General features: G+C 66.5%; 1 protein-coding gene across 1 annotated transcript; it reads right to left on the bottom strand.

Annotated features, from left to right (window-relative positions):
- Positions 1-1,203: 1,203 nt before the first annotated feature.
- On the bottom strand, positions 1,204-9,752 carry CRYBG2 (crystallin beta-gamma domain containing 2). The gene is made up of 19 exons (XM_076357486.1): positions 7,633-9,752; positions 6,994-7,041; positions 6,779-6,897; positions 6,342-6,498; positions 6,106-6,245; positions 5,892-6,018; positions 5,535-5,570; positions 5,328-5,455; positions 4,981-5,107; positions 4,530-4,672; positions 4,330-4,456; positions 4,191-4,223; positions 3,965-4,077; positions 3,642-3,771; positions 3,320-3,459; positions 3,046-3,169; positions 2,317-2,475; positions 1,777-1,936; positions 1,204-1,634 (listed from the first exon to the last, which is right to left on the bottom strand). Exons 1-19 carry the CDS (start codon positions 9,667-9,669, stop codon positions 1,546-1,548), a joined length of 4,137 nt encoding a protein of 1,378 aa, XP_076213601.1. The 5' UTR covers positions 9,670-9,752; the 3' UTR covers positions 1,204-1,545.
- Between the last annotated feature and the right edge of the window lie 5,061 nt (positions 9,753-14,813).

Here is a 14,813-nt window from a genome sequence, read left to right on the forward strand (position 1 = left end):
GACTGTACGGGGTGGCGGCATCCTCCCCGCGTGTCTCCTGGGCCCTCGCTCCCCCTTCTCTGGTGGTCTCCCCTGCGCTCCCACCGGCGTTTCTTTAGAGGCTGGCAATGGGGTTGTGGTGCTTAACCCTGGCACTCGGTATCCGTGTGCCTGCCGGCTCTGCGGGCCTGGCGTTGCCCTCTCCGAGCAGCCCGTGGAAACACAGCCCTGCCTGTCGCCCTGCCTGTCGCGTGGTTTGGGCTTGGGCCAGCAAGACTCTGCTTGCCCGCTGGCCTGGCAGAGGAGCACGTCGGAGCTGGGCGTCCCTATGCAGCACGCTCCGTTCTCCTGTCCCGTGGTTACGTGTCCTCCTGCCCGAAACAGGTCTTGGGGCAACCGGGGACACGTTTTTGGCATAAAGATGGACGTTTGATGAAGGCTGTTGCTGAAAGCCAGAGCAGTCGCTGGCCAGCTGGAGACACCTGATGTAAGGACCTTTGTGCATCCGAGTCTGCCGAGGAAACCTCCTGGGGAGGCGCTGTGCTGTCTGTTGCCGCCAGAACAGCCTGTTTTCGCTGTGGGGTTGGTAAGTGATCACGGCCCGACTGCAGTGACTCTCCCCAAACTGGGCTCAACCTGCTCAGCAAACCGGGCCCTTGCCAGCAGCCGTCTCCTCTCCCCAGCAGTGAGGACAGAAGCGCTTGATGTCTCTGCGTGCGGATTTCTCACCCCACATCCCTTCTGGCTCTGAGTCACGTCCCCGGGGAGCTCCTGCCCTCACCCAGGTGGAGAAGACTTCTGTCCCAGGGACCTCAAAAGACGAGTGACCGGAGCTGTGACGCAGCTCTGCAGTGTGGACACTAAGCGCTGCCGAAGCAGAGCTCACCCTGGGGTGATACGACTGCAACACCCCCGAGCCCGCAGCACGAGCAGGCTGGGCTCCCCCCGGGGCTGGGGCTGGTGGGGTCCGGCAGCCCCCGGTGCTGCCGGGGGGCACAGCTTGGCCTGCGCCTCCCTTCTCAAAACCCAGGGCCCCGGTGCTGCCTGTGGCCGGTGGACACTAGAGGGCACCGGGCTCCCATCCTGGGAGCAGGATTGGGCCCAGGGCCGCGGGGCTGGCGGGGGACAAGGTGCTGGGACGGGGGGCAGCTCCTCGGCGTGGGGGCAGCCAGGCTGTGGCCAGTGCGAGGACAAGGACGAGGACACGGACACCAACCACCCAGGCAGAGCTGGCCCGGACGAGGGGGCCGTATCTTACACACATACATAAATACAGTTCGGAGGGGGAAGCTGGTGGGGAAGGGGCTCTGTCACTCTCCGGAGGGTCCCACGCCAGTCGTGTCCATGGGGTCCTTCGTGAGCCACGTATGGGGCTCCCCGGGAGGGAGGCGGGGTGGCTCCCCCTTGTGATGGAGGGCATCCTTCACGCCAGCAGCCGGGGCAGAGGGGTGTTTGGGGTGCAGTTGCGTTGGGTAGGAGGCCACCCGCCCCGGTGCGGGGCCGCTGGCAGGGCGTCCCCGTCCTGCCCCGTGGCACTTCTGGGCGCAAGAACCGCACGCCGCCCCCTCATAGCACCTGTATGTCCCAGATCTGCGTGGGTCTTTCCTCAGCCACGTCCCAAATGATGGCGTGGTCCCGGTCATAGGATCGGCCACCTGCAGAGCGAGGGGAGGGTTTCAGGAGGGCAGACCCCGCTCCTGATGGCGGTGAAGGGGTGGGTGCTCCATCTCACGGCCAAACACCCCGTTTTTGGGGGTTCCTGAGAAAGCAACCCCTGTGCCGGCGCCAAGGCCTCACCCTTTATATCAAGGATCATGTCCTCGAACATCTGGCTGTGGATCCGTCCCTGAGAATCGATGCTCCAGGTCTGACGCGGCATCCGGGTCTCAGACCACAGCACAGCCTTCGCGCCCTTCCCGGCTGGCCCGATGACCTGCAGGCTCATGTTGGGGGCCACCTGCAAGGAGCAGCGGTGGCCGGGTCAGCCCGCTCCTCTCCATCGCCTCCACCCGGCTCAAAGGCTTGGAGCTGGGAGGGGTTTCCCTGTAAATGCAGCTGGTTCTGGAGTGGGACATGGAAAACTTCTCAGTGAGAAGTGAGGATGATTAGGGTGATGAAAACCCCTCAGGGGAGGCAGAGATGCCTTCACATCTCCAGAGGAGACCTGGGGAGGAGAGAATCAACTGATCTTTGGGGACAAGGCTGAGGTCAGATGCTGGGAAAAGCCGTTATAAACCCTAAAAGATCGCTGTGGGGTGGGGAGTACCCCAGCAGGAGTCCTGCCAGGGGCTCCCCTGGTCCCCTCCGCGGCGCTGGCTGTCACATGTGAGCCCTGACCTGGTTTTTCATCAGCCCGTCCTCATAGTACCAGACGGAGCTGCTCTGCTCGCTGAGGCTGGAGACCACCACACGTCCTGCTTTCATGTCTTCCACGTCGTCGGGGACGGAGAGGTAGAGCTCCAGCTCCCTGCTCCTGAGGCGGAAATAGATCCGTCTCTGGAAAGAGAGAAACCTTTTTTGCACCGAAAAGCCCTGCTGCCTGCACCTCCGGCCCCACACGCCGCGGCTGGCCGAGGAAGGACCTCACCCAGCTTGTGGCTTTGGGAAGGGAGGACCCTGGTCCCATGGGGCAGCTGCCTGGAGGGTCCTCCTCATCCCCCCAGGGAGGTCCCTGCCTCTCCCCAGGGCGATGGCTGTGGCCCTGGCCTGTCTCTCGTAGCTGGCACGGGCACGGCTCTCCCCGCCGGCATGCTGGGGCGTTTTGCAAGGCGCCTGCCCACGGGGAGCATTTTGCCATTGCAGCGGCCACTCCGAGGGCGGGGGACCGGGATCTGGGGGTGACGGTGCTGGGCTGGTGGTGCCTTTCACGGGCCAGAGCTGTCAGCAGCGTGCTGCTGCTCTCCAGGCCGTGCCCCGCTGCCTCCCCCAGCTCACCCGGAGCCGCTACCACACCTTCCTCCCAGCCATCGGGACTGGCAGCTCTTCAGCTCCATGTGAGCCGCCTGCCTCGGGGTTTTGGGGATCACCTCCCCGAGTGCCAGCGCCCCACCCCGTCCCAGCACTCACCTGGCGGATGGGGTAGAGGGAGCCCACGTGCTGGAGCCCGCTGTACGTCAGCCAGTTGGTGATTTCGGTGCAGTCCAGCAGCCACTGGCGCCCGCGGAAGTCACCGTGTTCACACAGAACCCAGCTGCGGGGGACGGGATGGGATGGGATGGGATGGGATGGGATGGGATGGGATGGGATGGGATGGGACAAGATGGGATGGGATAGTGTCGGATGGGCAGAGCACGGTCACCTCTGGGCACGCCAGGGGAGAGTGGGGCTGGGGCTCACTTACATCCCGCCTTTGACGCGCACCGACAGCACGTGGTTGTTGAAACCCTCTGCCTGGAGACTCCGCACTTCGTTGTTCAGCTCAATCTCCTTCCCCTCAAAACACTCCAGCCCGTGCAGGAAGATGGAGGGCTCCGAGAAAAACTGCGGGATGGGGGAAGACGTGAGGCGTGAGGGGGCAGGCGGGAGGAGTGAGCACCCATGGGTGCGGAAGGGCTCCAAGGCCGGAGAGCCAGCGCCGTTGGGTACCCGTGGGAGGGGAAAAAGGTTCCTGGGGGGTTTCTGCCCCGGTGCTGGTGGGAAGGGAAGGAAGGGCTGGTACTCACCACTGGGACCTTCTTCAAGGAGCGGATGGCGGTGGAGGAGAGGCAGCCCATGGCGCTGAGCGTGGGGTACTCGCCCTCGGACAGCACGTGCTGCTCCCCCGCGAATGCCTGCCCGTCGAACAGGATCCAGCTGGTGGGGAGGAGCGTGCCCAGGCTGACGCGGCCATCGTGGTGGGCATCCATCCCACCTATGGCCCCCCAGCACCCCCTGGTCCTGCCCACCCTCCCGGGGAGTCCCCATGGGCACCTGTGGGGCTGCCGGCCAGGGTGATGTCCCTGTTCCCATCCCCAGATGGAAGCAGCGAGGCCCCGGGACACCCTACCTGCCCCCGTGGACTCTGCAGGAGTGTGGGACGAAGGTGGCAGGCAGGGCCTCCTGGTCCTCCTTGAAGGTGACGTGCTCCCCCAAGAAGTCGGGCTCTGAGAAGAGCAGGATCTGGGGAGGGGGAGCGGAGGGGCTCGGTGAGGGGGGCAAAGCATCGCCACCACCCCGCAAGGGGCCACGTCCCCCGGGGGGGCACATCCCCCTCCCCATCCGCCGCCCCTGACCTTGGAGACGAAATGGAGGTTGTGTTCCCCGACCTGGAAGCAAACAGAGCAGGGCTGGTTGGCGTCTTTGCCCTGGCCTGGCCCCCACCAGCCCCACGTAGGGTGCCGCGGCGAAGGAGGGGGTGTCCGGTGCTCTCACCTGCAGGATGGGCTGTGCCGAGGCGATGCGGCAATCTGCGGCACCCCAGTCTTCACAGCTGCGGTAGACCCCCTTCTCCAGGATGTACTGTTCGCCCGAGAAGCTGGTGCCCTCGTAGGCCACCCACCTGCCGGGAAAATGTGGGTGCTGGCTCAGCCCCCGCTTCGTCCAGCCCCTCGTCCCCCCGTCCCCGAACTCACACGCCGCTCAGCACATGGATGGACTGGGTGACGGTGCCGTAGCCGGCCAGCTGCGTGTCGGGGAGCGCCTCGCTCAGCTCCACACTCGGGCCCTCCTCAAAGTCCATGGCCTCGAAGAGGACCAGCGCTGGGTCGGAGAAGTCCTGTGGGGAGAAGGAGCCCCCCCGCCCCGAGCCCCTCGGTCTGTTGGGGGGAAAGGGCCATGGGCCAGGCGCTCTCCACACACACAGCCGGGGTCCTGCCTGGCCTCAGGGACCCCAGGGAGGGTGGGAGCAGCTCTGGGCACCTAGACCTATGCACGTGATGAGTTTGGGGGATCTCAGGCCATGCCCAGCTGCCTGACGCAGGCAGGGAAGGCTCCCTTTGGGGGATGAGGATGGGACCAGGGGGGCTGGCTCTCCCCGCCCACACTGGGTCCATCCCCAAGCGATGCCGCCACCGCTGTCCTCACCGTCCGTATCAGCCGTAAGGACACCAGCTCCTTGCTGTAGCCGCCCCACTGCCTCCAGTCCTGGTACTCCCCTTCCTCCAGCAGGTACTGGTGGCCACGAAAGCCCTCCTTCTCGTAGCCGACCCAGCTGTGGCACAGGCAGATGTGGGCAGTGAGGTCTCCGAAGCGGAGGATTTCCATGTGCCAGGACACAGGGACACCGTCCATGCCTCTCTAGTGCCACCCTCTCCCCCAAGCTGCCTGTGGCCATCCCACAGCTCCAGGCAGCTCCTCTGAGCCCTTTCCTGGGGGTGACTGTCACCTTCCCAGCCTGCTCCAGCCAGGATTGCCCACCCCGTGCCACTCACCAGCCGCCCAGGACACGCAGGGAGCCCACAGTGGGCAGTGCCGGCCCGGGCAGGCACTTCAGGTCGTAGATGTCTCGGTTGATGGTGAAGCTGCAGCCCTGGAAACCCACAGCCTCGTAGATCAGCACCTGGGGACACGGTGGGGTGAGCACGATCCCACGGCCATCCTGGCCCCACGGCCTCCCTGGGCGCTGGCCCAGTGCTCACCTGCGGCTCACCGGGTCTCTCCACAACGGGGCAGCCCTGGAAGGAGAAGGAGCCCCATTGAGGCCACAGTGGCAGGAGGGGACGGCATGGGGGCATCCAATCCCCCCCTTTAAAGCCTGAGCTGTTTTTTGGGTCATTTTCATTCAAGAACAAGCTCTTTTGGCCTTTGTTTTATTGCTTTCCTTCACCACTAACCCACAGGAGCACTTTCCAGAGCCATGCTCGGCACATTCCCACACTGAGCTCTCACTGATGTGAACCGGGAACCACCGGGAGATGCTCTCGCCTGTCATGCCCGGGGCTTGATACGGCCCTGGCACCCCAGTAACCAGTAACGCTCCAGCAACCGGCACTCACCAGCCTGATGGGGTGCATGGAGCAGATGGATGGGTCCTTTGCTCCCCAAGCCTTTAAATTGGGGTACCCGCCTGGCTCCAAAACGTAGGGGTCATCGTCGAAGAAAGGCTTGGAGTAAACCAGCCACCTGGGAAAGAGGGGGAAAGCATCACGCCCTGCTCCAGCCCTTGCTGGAGCCCACCCAGCGCCCACCCATCACCACGGTCCCACTCACAAGCCCGAGTGGACGATGATGGAGGCGGCGGTGAGCGCCTGGCCCTGCATGCGGGTGTCCTCGGCCGAGTCGGTGAACTTCAGCCGGGCGCCTTCGCCGTTCTCCTCTGCAAACAGGCTGATCTCGGGGGTACGGTAATCCTGACGTGGGGCAGAGCAGCGTTACTGGGGTCCGGCACCCCCTGCTTGCCGGGTGCTGGTAGGGAATGGGAGGCTCGGGGGTGTCCATGCGCTTACCCGCACCACCAACTTGAAGGAGCCGATGCGGAAGGGCCGGCTGCCGCAGGGCTGCCCGCTCTGCCCATACGCCGTCCAGGGGTTGTCGATCTCCACGTCCCCCTCGGCCAGCACGCACTTGCGCCCGTGAAACCGCGGCTTCTCGTACATCACCCACCTGGGAGCCGGGTGGGAGCAAAGCGGGGGGGGGGGGGGATCCTGCTTTTACCCACGGCCCTGCAGCTGTCGGGAGCCTCAGGATAGCGCATGGGTGGGGACATCCTGCCACCGCCGCGGTGCTGGATCGCAGCCACAGTAATTAGCACTGGCAGGACGGTCACTCCTGAACCTCAGGCTGGGAGCTGGCCACCATCCCCGGCACGGGGAACGTGCAATCCCCGGCCGAACCCTCCCCCTGCGTCCTCGCCGCGTGTCCTCGCCCTGCTGCCGTCCCCTACCCGCCTCGGATGACCCGGATGGAGATGGTGTGCGAGAGCTCCCAGGACGTGGCGTCGGGGATGTCGCCCCAGATCTCCCGTTTCTGGCCCACAAAGCCGGCCTCAGAGAAGAGGATGATCTGGGAGGGGGTGACACAGTGGAGAGGTGCTACCATATCGCACCGCACTATGCCCCAGCTGGCCAGCCCGGCCCGGCCCCGCCACGCTCCCTGTACCTTGCCAGGTCTCGTGTTGATCTTCTCGAAGCCCTCCTTGTCCTCCTGCTGTGAACACCCGAGGGGATGGGTGCGTGAAGAGCGTGGAGGGACATCGGCTGCACCAGCCATCTCCCCGCAGCCCAAGGAAGCCGCAGCCGCAGCCTCGCGTCTGGCGTCTGCCAATCCCTCCCACCGCCCCGAGCAGCCACACCTCGAGCATTCCTGCACTGCTGGGGATCAGCCTCCCCGCCTGCCCCGGGACCCTCCTGTCACCTGCCCCGGGACCCTCCCATCATCCGTGGTGGCACCGTTCCATCACTTGACCCGGTACCCTTCCGTCACTCACCCTGGTACCCTCCTGTCACCCAGGATGATACTCTCCCGTCGCCCATCCTGGTACCCTTCCATCACCCGTGCCAATACCCTCCCTCACCCGCGCTGGTACCCTCCTGTCACTCATCTCAGCACCCTCCCATCACCCATCCCAGTACTGTCCCATCGCACCAGGGGCTTTCACCCCATGGCCTCTCTGATGGGAAGCACAAGCCGTGTGCCGGGAACAGGGGGAGATGCTCCAGGGTTCAGACCCCACCACCCCGCCGCGTGCTCAGGAGGGCAGAGCATCTCCCCAGGTGCCGCGTTGCGGGATTCACTCACCAGGACATCAGTGGGGCACAGGGCCACGGCGCTCTCTGGCTCTTCGGTGACAGGAGGGATGCGGCTGGGACTCGGGGCTTCCAGCACGGCCATCTCGGGGCCAGGGTGTTCACCAGGGCCCAGCCCGTTGTGGTCCCTGGGGGTGGGCGAGCCTGTGCCCCCGCCGTCCCTGCCGGGCAGCTCAAGCGGGGCGGTGCTGGGGGAGACGAAGCGGCTGTAGAGCACACTGTTGTCCAGGCGTGAGTAGGGCTTCACCTCGTCAGCCGCAGTCGGCCGGTGCTCCAAGAAGTGGGAGAGCAGTGCCATGCCCTTGAGGACATTCCCTCGGAAGAGCACGCTCCGCTCAGCTAAGCCCCCGGCCACCAGTTTGGCCTTTTCCTCCGCTCCTGCCTGCCTCGGTGTCCCCGGGAGCAAGCCCCCCTCCACCCGGCCATTGCTGGTGGTGCTGGCATTGCTGGCGGTGCTGTCCCCAGGTGCCCCATGGAGGGTTCCCACCGGCGTCCGCTCATCAGGACTCAGGTAGGGGTTCTCGATCTCCACCTCCTCCTCGGGGCTCTCCTCCTGCAGCCCCGCCGGGCCCCGCGCCAGCAGCTCGCGCAGGGCCTCGGGGAGGGAGACGGGGGCGCGGGGGGCCACGCGGTCCTCCTGGATGGGGGGCAGAGCGGCACAGCGGCCCAGCGACGACGGCCGGGGCTGGCGCGGGGCCTTGGGCGCCTTCCGCATCTCCGAGGGCTCCATGTTGCGCAGCGTGTCCACGAAGATCTCCATGTCCACCAGCAGCTCAGGGTCCTCCTCGGTTGTGTCTGGGGGGCTCTCAGCCAGTGGGTCATTGGCTGGGGGCTCGGCAGGGGGCTCTGGGCTGCTCTCGGACTCTTGGGCCGTGCCCTGGGGGTCCCCCGTCGTCTCTCCCCCCTCCAACTCAACCTCAGCCTTTGGGGATGCTGGTGCTTCAGTTGAAGGCTCTGGACCATCGCTCACCTCTGAGGAGGGGTTTTCGGGGGTGCCGCCAGCTCCCGGGGGGCTCTCTGTCCTCGGTGGTGTGGCTGAAATGGTGCCATCCCCATCTGCCGCGCTTTCCTCTCCCACACCAGCCGGATCAGCCTGGCCACCGGTGTCTGCCACGGGACACTGCGGGGAGCTGGTTATACTGGTTTGTGGGTCCCCAGGCCTGTCGCCATCTCCCAGGGCTGCGTTCACCAGCACGGCTTCGGCTTGCGGCGAGTGTTTCTCCCTGGGGGATCCCTTGGCCGGGAGCCCGGCAGCCTCCGCGGTGCCCGGCGAGCACTTGCCGCCCGCTGCGGCCCCAGCAAAGCTGCTGCCGTCCTGCTCGCAGCTCTCCCGCTGCGGCAGGGCCATCGTGGTGCCGGCAGCATCGTGCATCCCCTTTTGGGCTTCTCTTCCCTCAGCCAGCCCCGGCTCAGGCCTGGCTGCGTCCCTGCCCGTCCGCAGCACCATGACGTGCCTGGCCCTGGGCAGGGCAGAGACGCAGCCGGGCTTGGCCCCGCACGGGGCACCGGGACCCTCGCCGGGACCCCCTGCGGGGCGCTCGGCGGGTTGGGTGGGGAGGAGGGCGCCATGCACGTAGCTCTCCCTGTGCACGGGCATCTCGCAGGGGGCACCCACTGGCGGGGGGATGCCATCACCGCCACCGTCGGCCCCCGCCTTCCCCCTCTCGTCCTGCCGCCGGGGCTTCTGCGCGGGGGAATACACCTGTGAGAAGACGGGGCCGTGCGTGGTGAAGTCCTTGAGGAGGTTGACGGAGGACGAGCGTTCCTGGTGCGTCAGGGTGGTGGGGCCGGCCGCTGTCTTCTCCACGATCTCCCTCTCCCAGGCCTGCAGCAGGAGGGAGACACGGGAGGGACTCCCCTCCCGGGCCCGCGCGCTCCCCGCGCTCTCCAGCCGCCGCGACACCAGCGAGACCTTCTGGAAGTGAGACCTGCCCTCAGGCTCCGGCGCGCTCAGCACTGCTTGCTTCATGCTCAGCTCCGTGCTGGAGACGAAGCCCCTCGTCTTGTTGTGCCGGAACGGCGAATCCATGCCGGGGGGCTGGGGAAGGGGCTGCTGTGGCCCCGTAACACCCTGCGCTGCTGGGCTCGGCCCCCGTGGCTGCCACGCTGGGGCTGGCGGAGCTGCAGAAAGAGAAGGAGACCCTGGGAGAGCCGAGCAGAAACCACCCTGAGAGGACCAGCCCTGGACCCCGAGCCAGACCCTAAAACCCCCTAGACCTCCCTCTGAGGGGACATTTTGAGGGGGTCCCATGAGCACAGGAGGTGGCTTTGGGGCTCTCTGCAATTCTCAGGGTGCTCATGTCATCCATCCTGGCATGTGCAGGACGTCGGGGGCACTGTGGGCCCCTCTGCCTGCCCATACCAACTCTTCTGCATCCAGCAGAGACGGCGGGGAGCTCTGCCACGCTGCCAAGGTGGGCTCCGGCAGAGCCCGGCGGGCCGGCACAGTGCAGGTGAGTGTGCAGGATCCGACCGGGCCATGCCGTGCCCTGAGCCGTGCCATGCCCTAAGCTGCAGGATGAGTCAGGCGGGCAGCAGGGCTGCGCCGAGTCAGCAAATGCAGCAAACAAACAAGCCTAAAAAGCAACAGGGAAGCTGCTCCGCAGGGGAAAAGGGCCTGGCCAGGACCGGGGCCGGGGCAGCCATGGGGTTCGCAGGAGGAGGTGGAGACCTGAGCAGCATCTTCCCTTGACCCTTCCCTATTGCTGCTTGGCAAAGGTGGGATGGCTCCGTCCACCTCTGCAGCCCCATCGGCACGAGAAAATGAGCTGCACTAATCACCCGGCGCTCGCACCCTGATCCAAGCCGGTGCCCAGCGCTCAGCTCCCGTGCCCTTGTGTTCAGTGCTGCAGGGTGGGCATCGCTGTGGTCCCCGGGGCACGGGGCAGGGGACAGGGACATCCACGCCTCCTCGGCTGGGGGGGGGATGCCGGCGGAGGCGTCGCTGTGCCGTGGTTGCATCCCTGCCCAAGAAGGGTTTTATTGCTGGGTTTGGGTTTGGGAAGCAGCTGACGCAGCAGGTGCTGGGGAGGGAGCCGGAAGCGTGCTGGCATCTCGGCAGCTCCCAATTAGGAGCTGTTTGGTGTCACCGCCTGGCTACGGGGACAGCGGCAGGGACGGGGCTTTGGGCTCAGCCCGAGGACAGGCTGAGCTTGGGGTCCCCCGGCCGGGGCCGGGGACACCTCCCTGCACAGCCCCCAGGGCTGGTTTCCCCAGGGGACATCTCGGGAGAGGGATTCATCCTGCACTGCCTGGGGCTGGGCCCCCTCCAACCCCCTCATCCCCTGACAGCTCCAGGTTGGGCTTTACCAGTCCCTAAAAGGGAGTCGGGGAGGCCGGGAGCAGGCAGAGAAGCACCGGGTGCAGGCAGCTGCCTGCCCCTTCTGCCAGCTCGCCACGCGCCCTCCGCATCTTGCTCTCCCCGGCCCGGCAGGTCTTTCCAGTACAGATAGGAAGAGTTTGTGTCATTTTCCAGGAGGCGATGAGGCCTCGTCTGGGACAGCCAGCGCTGCTCGAGGCTGGGACCAGCCCGGGCAGGGCCACACATCTGCATGGGCAAAGCCACAGCTGCATTGGCAAAGCCACAGCTGGATCCCCAGGGTCACAGCTGGATCCCCAGGGTCACAGCACCCGCCAGTGGAAAAGGGATGGGTGCACTTGGCAGTGCGGAGGAAAAGCTGCTTAAATCTGCTGGGGACAAGATGGGTGTCAGAGCAAACGGCCAAGAGCAGGGTTAGGCTGGAGGGAGCCCCAGCGCCCCGAGCCGGGAGCTCCGCAGTGGCACACGGGGACCCCCGCGCCGGGGAAGCTTTTGCCAGGGGCGGGGGTGCCAGGGCAGTGCGGTTTGCACGGGGACGTGGCCTCTCTCTGCCCTGCAATACTGCCGTCCCACTGGAGCTGGAGCCGGAGCCGCCTGGCACCTGGCTGCACCCAGGGCTTGCTTCAGCGCTGGTTTCCCAAGCACTTGCTGGCGGTGCCTGGCCCCGCCGTGCCCGTGGCCCCGGGGTGGCACCGGGACAGGGACGCCAGCTCCGCACAGCACCGGGGCGCTCGGGGGAGGCGGGAGCTGCTGACTCAACATCACGGCTGCCTCTCACCCGGAGCCGGATTTCCAAAGATCTCCAGGTCTGTCTTTCCCATCCCATCCCTGCAGCTGGATTTGGCACCCAGTGCCCCACCGGCCCTGGAAAAGGAGCTCACCCCGGAGCCCTGCTCTGTCCCAGCACCCCATTTTTTGCTAAAATATTTCCTACTGCAATGGTGGGCCAAGGACACAAGGACACGAGGACATGAGGACACGAGGATAAGACCCTGCAGCCTCCTGGCTGCTCCTGCTGGCCATCCCTGCCTGCCAGGACGTGCCGTGCTGGATCCCAGTGGTATTGGCACACCGGGACACCCGGCACAGCTAATTAATCTCCCCTGGCCAAGCCAAGCCAACCCGCTTAGCTCGTTTGCTGCCTCCCGTCATCCCAAAGGGTCTCCCAGCACCCAGCCCAGGTCTCCCAGCACCCAAGTAAAAGGCACAAGGTGCCGTTTAATATTTAGAAGAGACGGAGGGGGCAAGGGCAGCGGCTGCGGCTGCCTTTGAGCTGGTGACCACAGATTAAGCCGAGCCTCCGGCCATGTAGGGCTGAGCCCCGTTGCCGCGGGGTGAGAGCGGACCTGCCACCTTCAGGAAAATGAAGGATTTGGTCTGGGCGGCTGCTGCGCAGGCTGGGGTTCATAACAAGGGCAGGGGAGCTGCCATCTCCCCTCGCTGCCCCTGCCTCCCCCCCGCCGAGCCGTGTCACAGGCAGCCACGTGCCCTGCGGGGAGGAGGGGGACAGGGGTGACAGGGGAGCCCTTTTGTCCCCCCAGCCCGGGTTGTGAGGCCACCCGAGGTGGAGCCCTGGCTTGCTCCGATGGCTCTGGGGATGCACTTTGATGGCAGGAGTGGGTTTACAACCCCAGCAGCCCCCCGATGTCGGGGGCTGAAGGTGAGAGGGGCAGAGCTGGGCTCAGCACCCACCTCCCAGCCCTGTCCCCCCTCCCCGGCCAGTGCCGATCCCAATCCTGGGTGAGCGGGGACCCATCCCAGCACCCACTGGGCCAGTGCATGGGTCTGAGCACCAGGCAGCCCCCACGGGTGGCAGCCAGGACGGGAGCACCGGTGCCCTCCAGCTCCCAGCAATGCAAATCCTCCCTCCCTGCCAGCACCCATGCAAGCCAGGCCGGCCTGGGCAGCACCCCGCGCCTGGGGGCCCCCCACCCTGCACCCCCATGTACCTGACAGCTGAGGGTCCTGCCGCGCCGGCTGGGTGGCGAGCGGCGTGCGGTGCCGTGCCGTGCCGTGCCGTGCCGTGCCGAACGGGGCTGGGACTGCTGCTCCCTGCACGCCGCAGCTGGGTGGACCGGCAGAGTCACCCGGCGAGCACCCAGCCCTCACAGAGCACCCAGCCCTGAGCACCCAGCCCTGGCGCAGTGGAGGTTTGGCATTCCTCAGGTGCTGACAGCCGGGGAGCCGGTCAGGCTGGTTCCCCAGCACCCGGCTCCTCTGTTTCCTCCGACTCAGCAGCGCCGGGAGGGAGCCTGGCCGGCCTGGGTGGCTCTGGGCCCCCCTGGACCCCTGCCTGGCCACCTCCTCCCCGCCACCCATCTCTGTGAGGGTGATCGTAACCTTGGAGGGGATCTCAGTGCCCAGCTCTGCACCGCCAGCTTGCTGGGGCACCACGTTGGCCAGGCTCGGCTGGGCCGTGGGGCTGGCGGGGTCCCCACATGCTGCGGTGAGGGGCTGGTGGTCCCCAGGGCCATGACTGTACCCGGATTCATCGGCTACGCGGGGGTCCCAAGCGGAGCCCCCAGCATTGCAGTGCGTTCCCAAAAGGCACCCAGCGCTGGGAGGTCTCCCAGGTCTCGGAGAGCTGGCGGTCTCGGGTGGCTTCGTGCTGGCTTGGGGATGGAGCAGGGGTAACGGTGGCCCTGGGCCACTGCGGGAGACTTGACCCCGGGGCGCAGGGCCCTTTCCCAGCTGGGCTCGGAGCAACAGCAGAGCCAGCACCCACCCTGTATCTTTGCCCTGCCCTCCCGCTCCTCCCCAGCACCCACGGGTGCCCCGCCATGGTACCAGTCTCGCCCCAGGGCCACCACTCCTGGCTGCCTGCCCAGCCCGGGAGCCTCCTCGGCCACCGCTGGCCCGGCGCAAGTGGATGCAGTTTGACTCTGGTTGGGGTGCCCAGGGCCACACAGTTCTGGGTGCCACCACTCACACGCCAGGGAAACTGAGGCAGAGCCGAGCTCCCTCTGCACCTTGGCCAGCAGCGCCGGGGTCTGGCCGGGGATGGGGAGCTCATGGCTCGGTCATCCTCTGCCCACCGCTGCACCTGCTTTACCCATTCCGAAGACGTGCCAGGTCATGGCAGGGGCCGGCGCGGGTCGGCCAGACTCTGCCCTGTCCCTCCCCTGCTGCAGCTGGTGGGACGCGGTTGTGAAACCCCCGGGAGAAGAGCTGTGCATCGGTGAGGACACCCGTGGGGGCCGTGTCCCCGACCCCGCCTGGGGAAGGGTCTCTGAAGCCCCCCCTGCACCAGTCCCCAGTTGGGGGAATCAGCCCAATTGACCCCCAGAGCCACGGGGACAGGGGGCTCTGGGGAGCCCTGCCAGCCCCTGGCCCGGGGGGCCGTGGTGGCGGGGCACCGAGTCGTGCTGCCCGCTGGCACAGGAGGAAGCGGCTCCATCCCACGGCCCATGCCCTCCCAAGGGACACCCGCAGCGACGTCCTGGGGACCCTCTCTCCCCTCCCTGGGGAGCTCCACCGGGCTGGGGCCGGGCCCTGCCGAGGGCAGGTGAGCTGCAGAGGCAGAAATGTTTATTGAATAAAATCACAGGAGGGATGCCACTCACCGGCCCCAACCCCGGCAGCAGGTGAGGACAGCCGGGGCCATCGTGTCCTTTGGGTGTCAGCGAGATGCTCGGGGTGCCGGCAGGATGTGGGGATCAGCACCCAGAGGTATCGGAGATGGAGATGCCCACCCTGGCATGGCACCCCCAGACAGACCCCCGAGAGGGTTTGGCGGTGGCACCAAGCTGGGGAAAGCAGTGACAGGCAGAGCCGTGTCCCCGCGGTGCCACGGTGGTGGCACACTGGGAGCTCGGGGGTGCACCTGAGATTGGGGGAGGGCTGAGAAATTAAAG

Source organism: Aptenodytes patagonicus, chromosome 21, assembly GCF_965638725.1.
Source record: "Aptenodytes patagonicus chromosome 21, bAptPat1.pri.cur, whole genome shotgun sequence".
NCBI classification, from domain to species: domain Eukaryota; kingdom Metazoa; phylum Chordata; class Aves; order Sphenisciformes; family Spheniscidae; genus Aptenodytes; species Aptenodytes patagonicus.

Coding starts and splice junctions, on each gene's coding strand:
- CRYBG2 (XM_076357486.1), bottom strand. CDS start 9,669: ATGGATTCGCCGTTCCGGCACAACAAGACGAGGGGCTTCGTCTCCAGC. Junction 5,571..5,891: donor CCATGCACCCCATCAGGCTG/GTGAGTGCCGGT, acceptor TTCTCCTTCCAG/GGCTGCCCCGTTGTGGAGAG. Junction 4,224..4,329: donor CGGCACAGCCCATCCTGCAG/GTGAGAGCACCG, acceptor GTTTGCTTCCAG/GTCGGGGAACACAACCTCCA.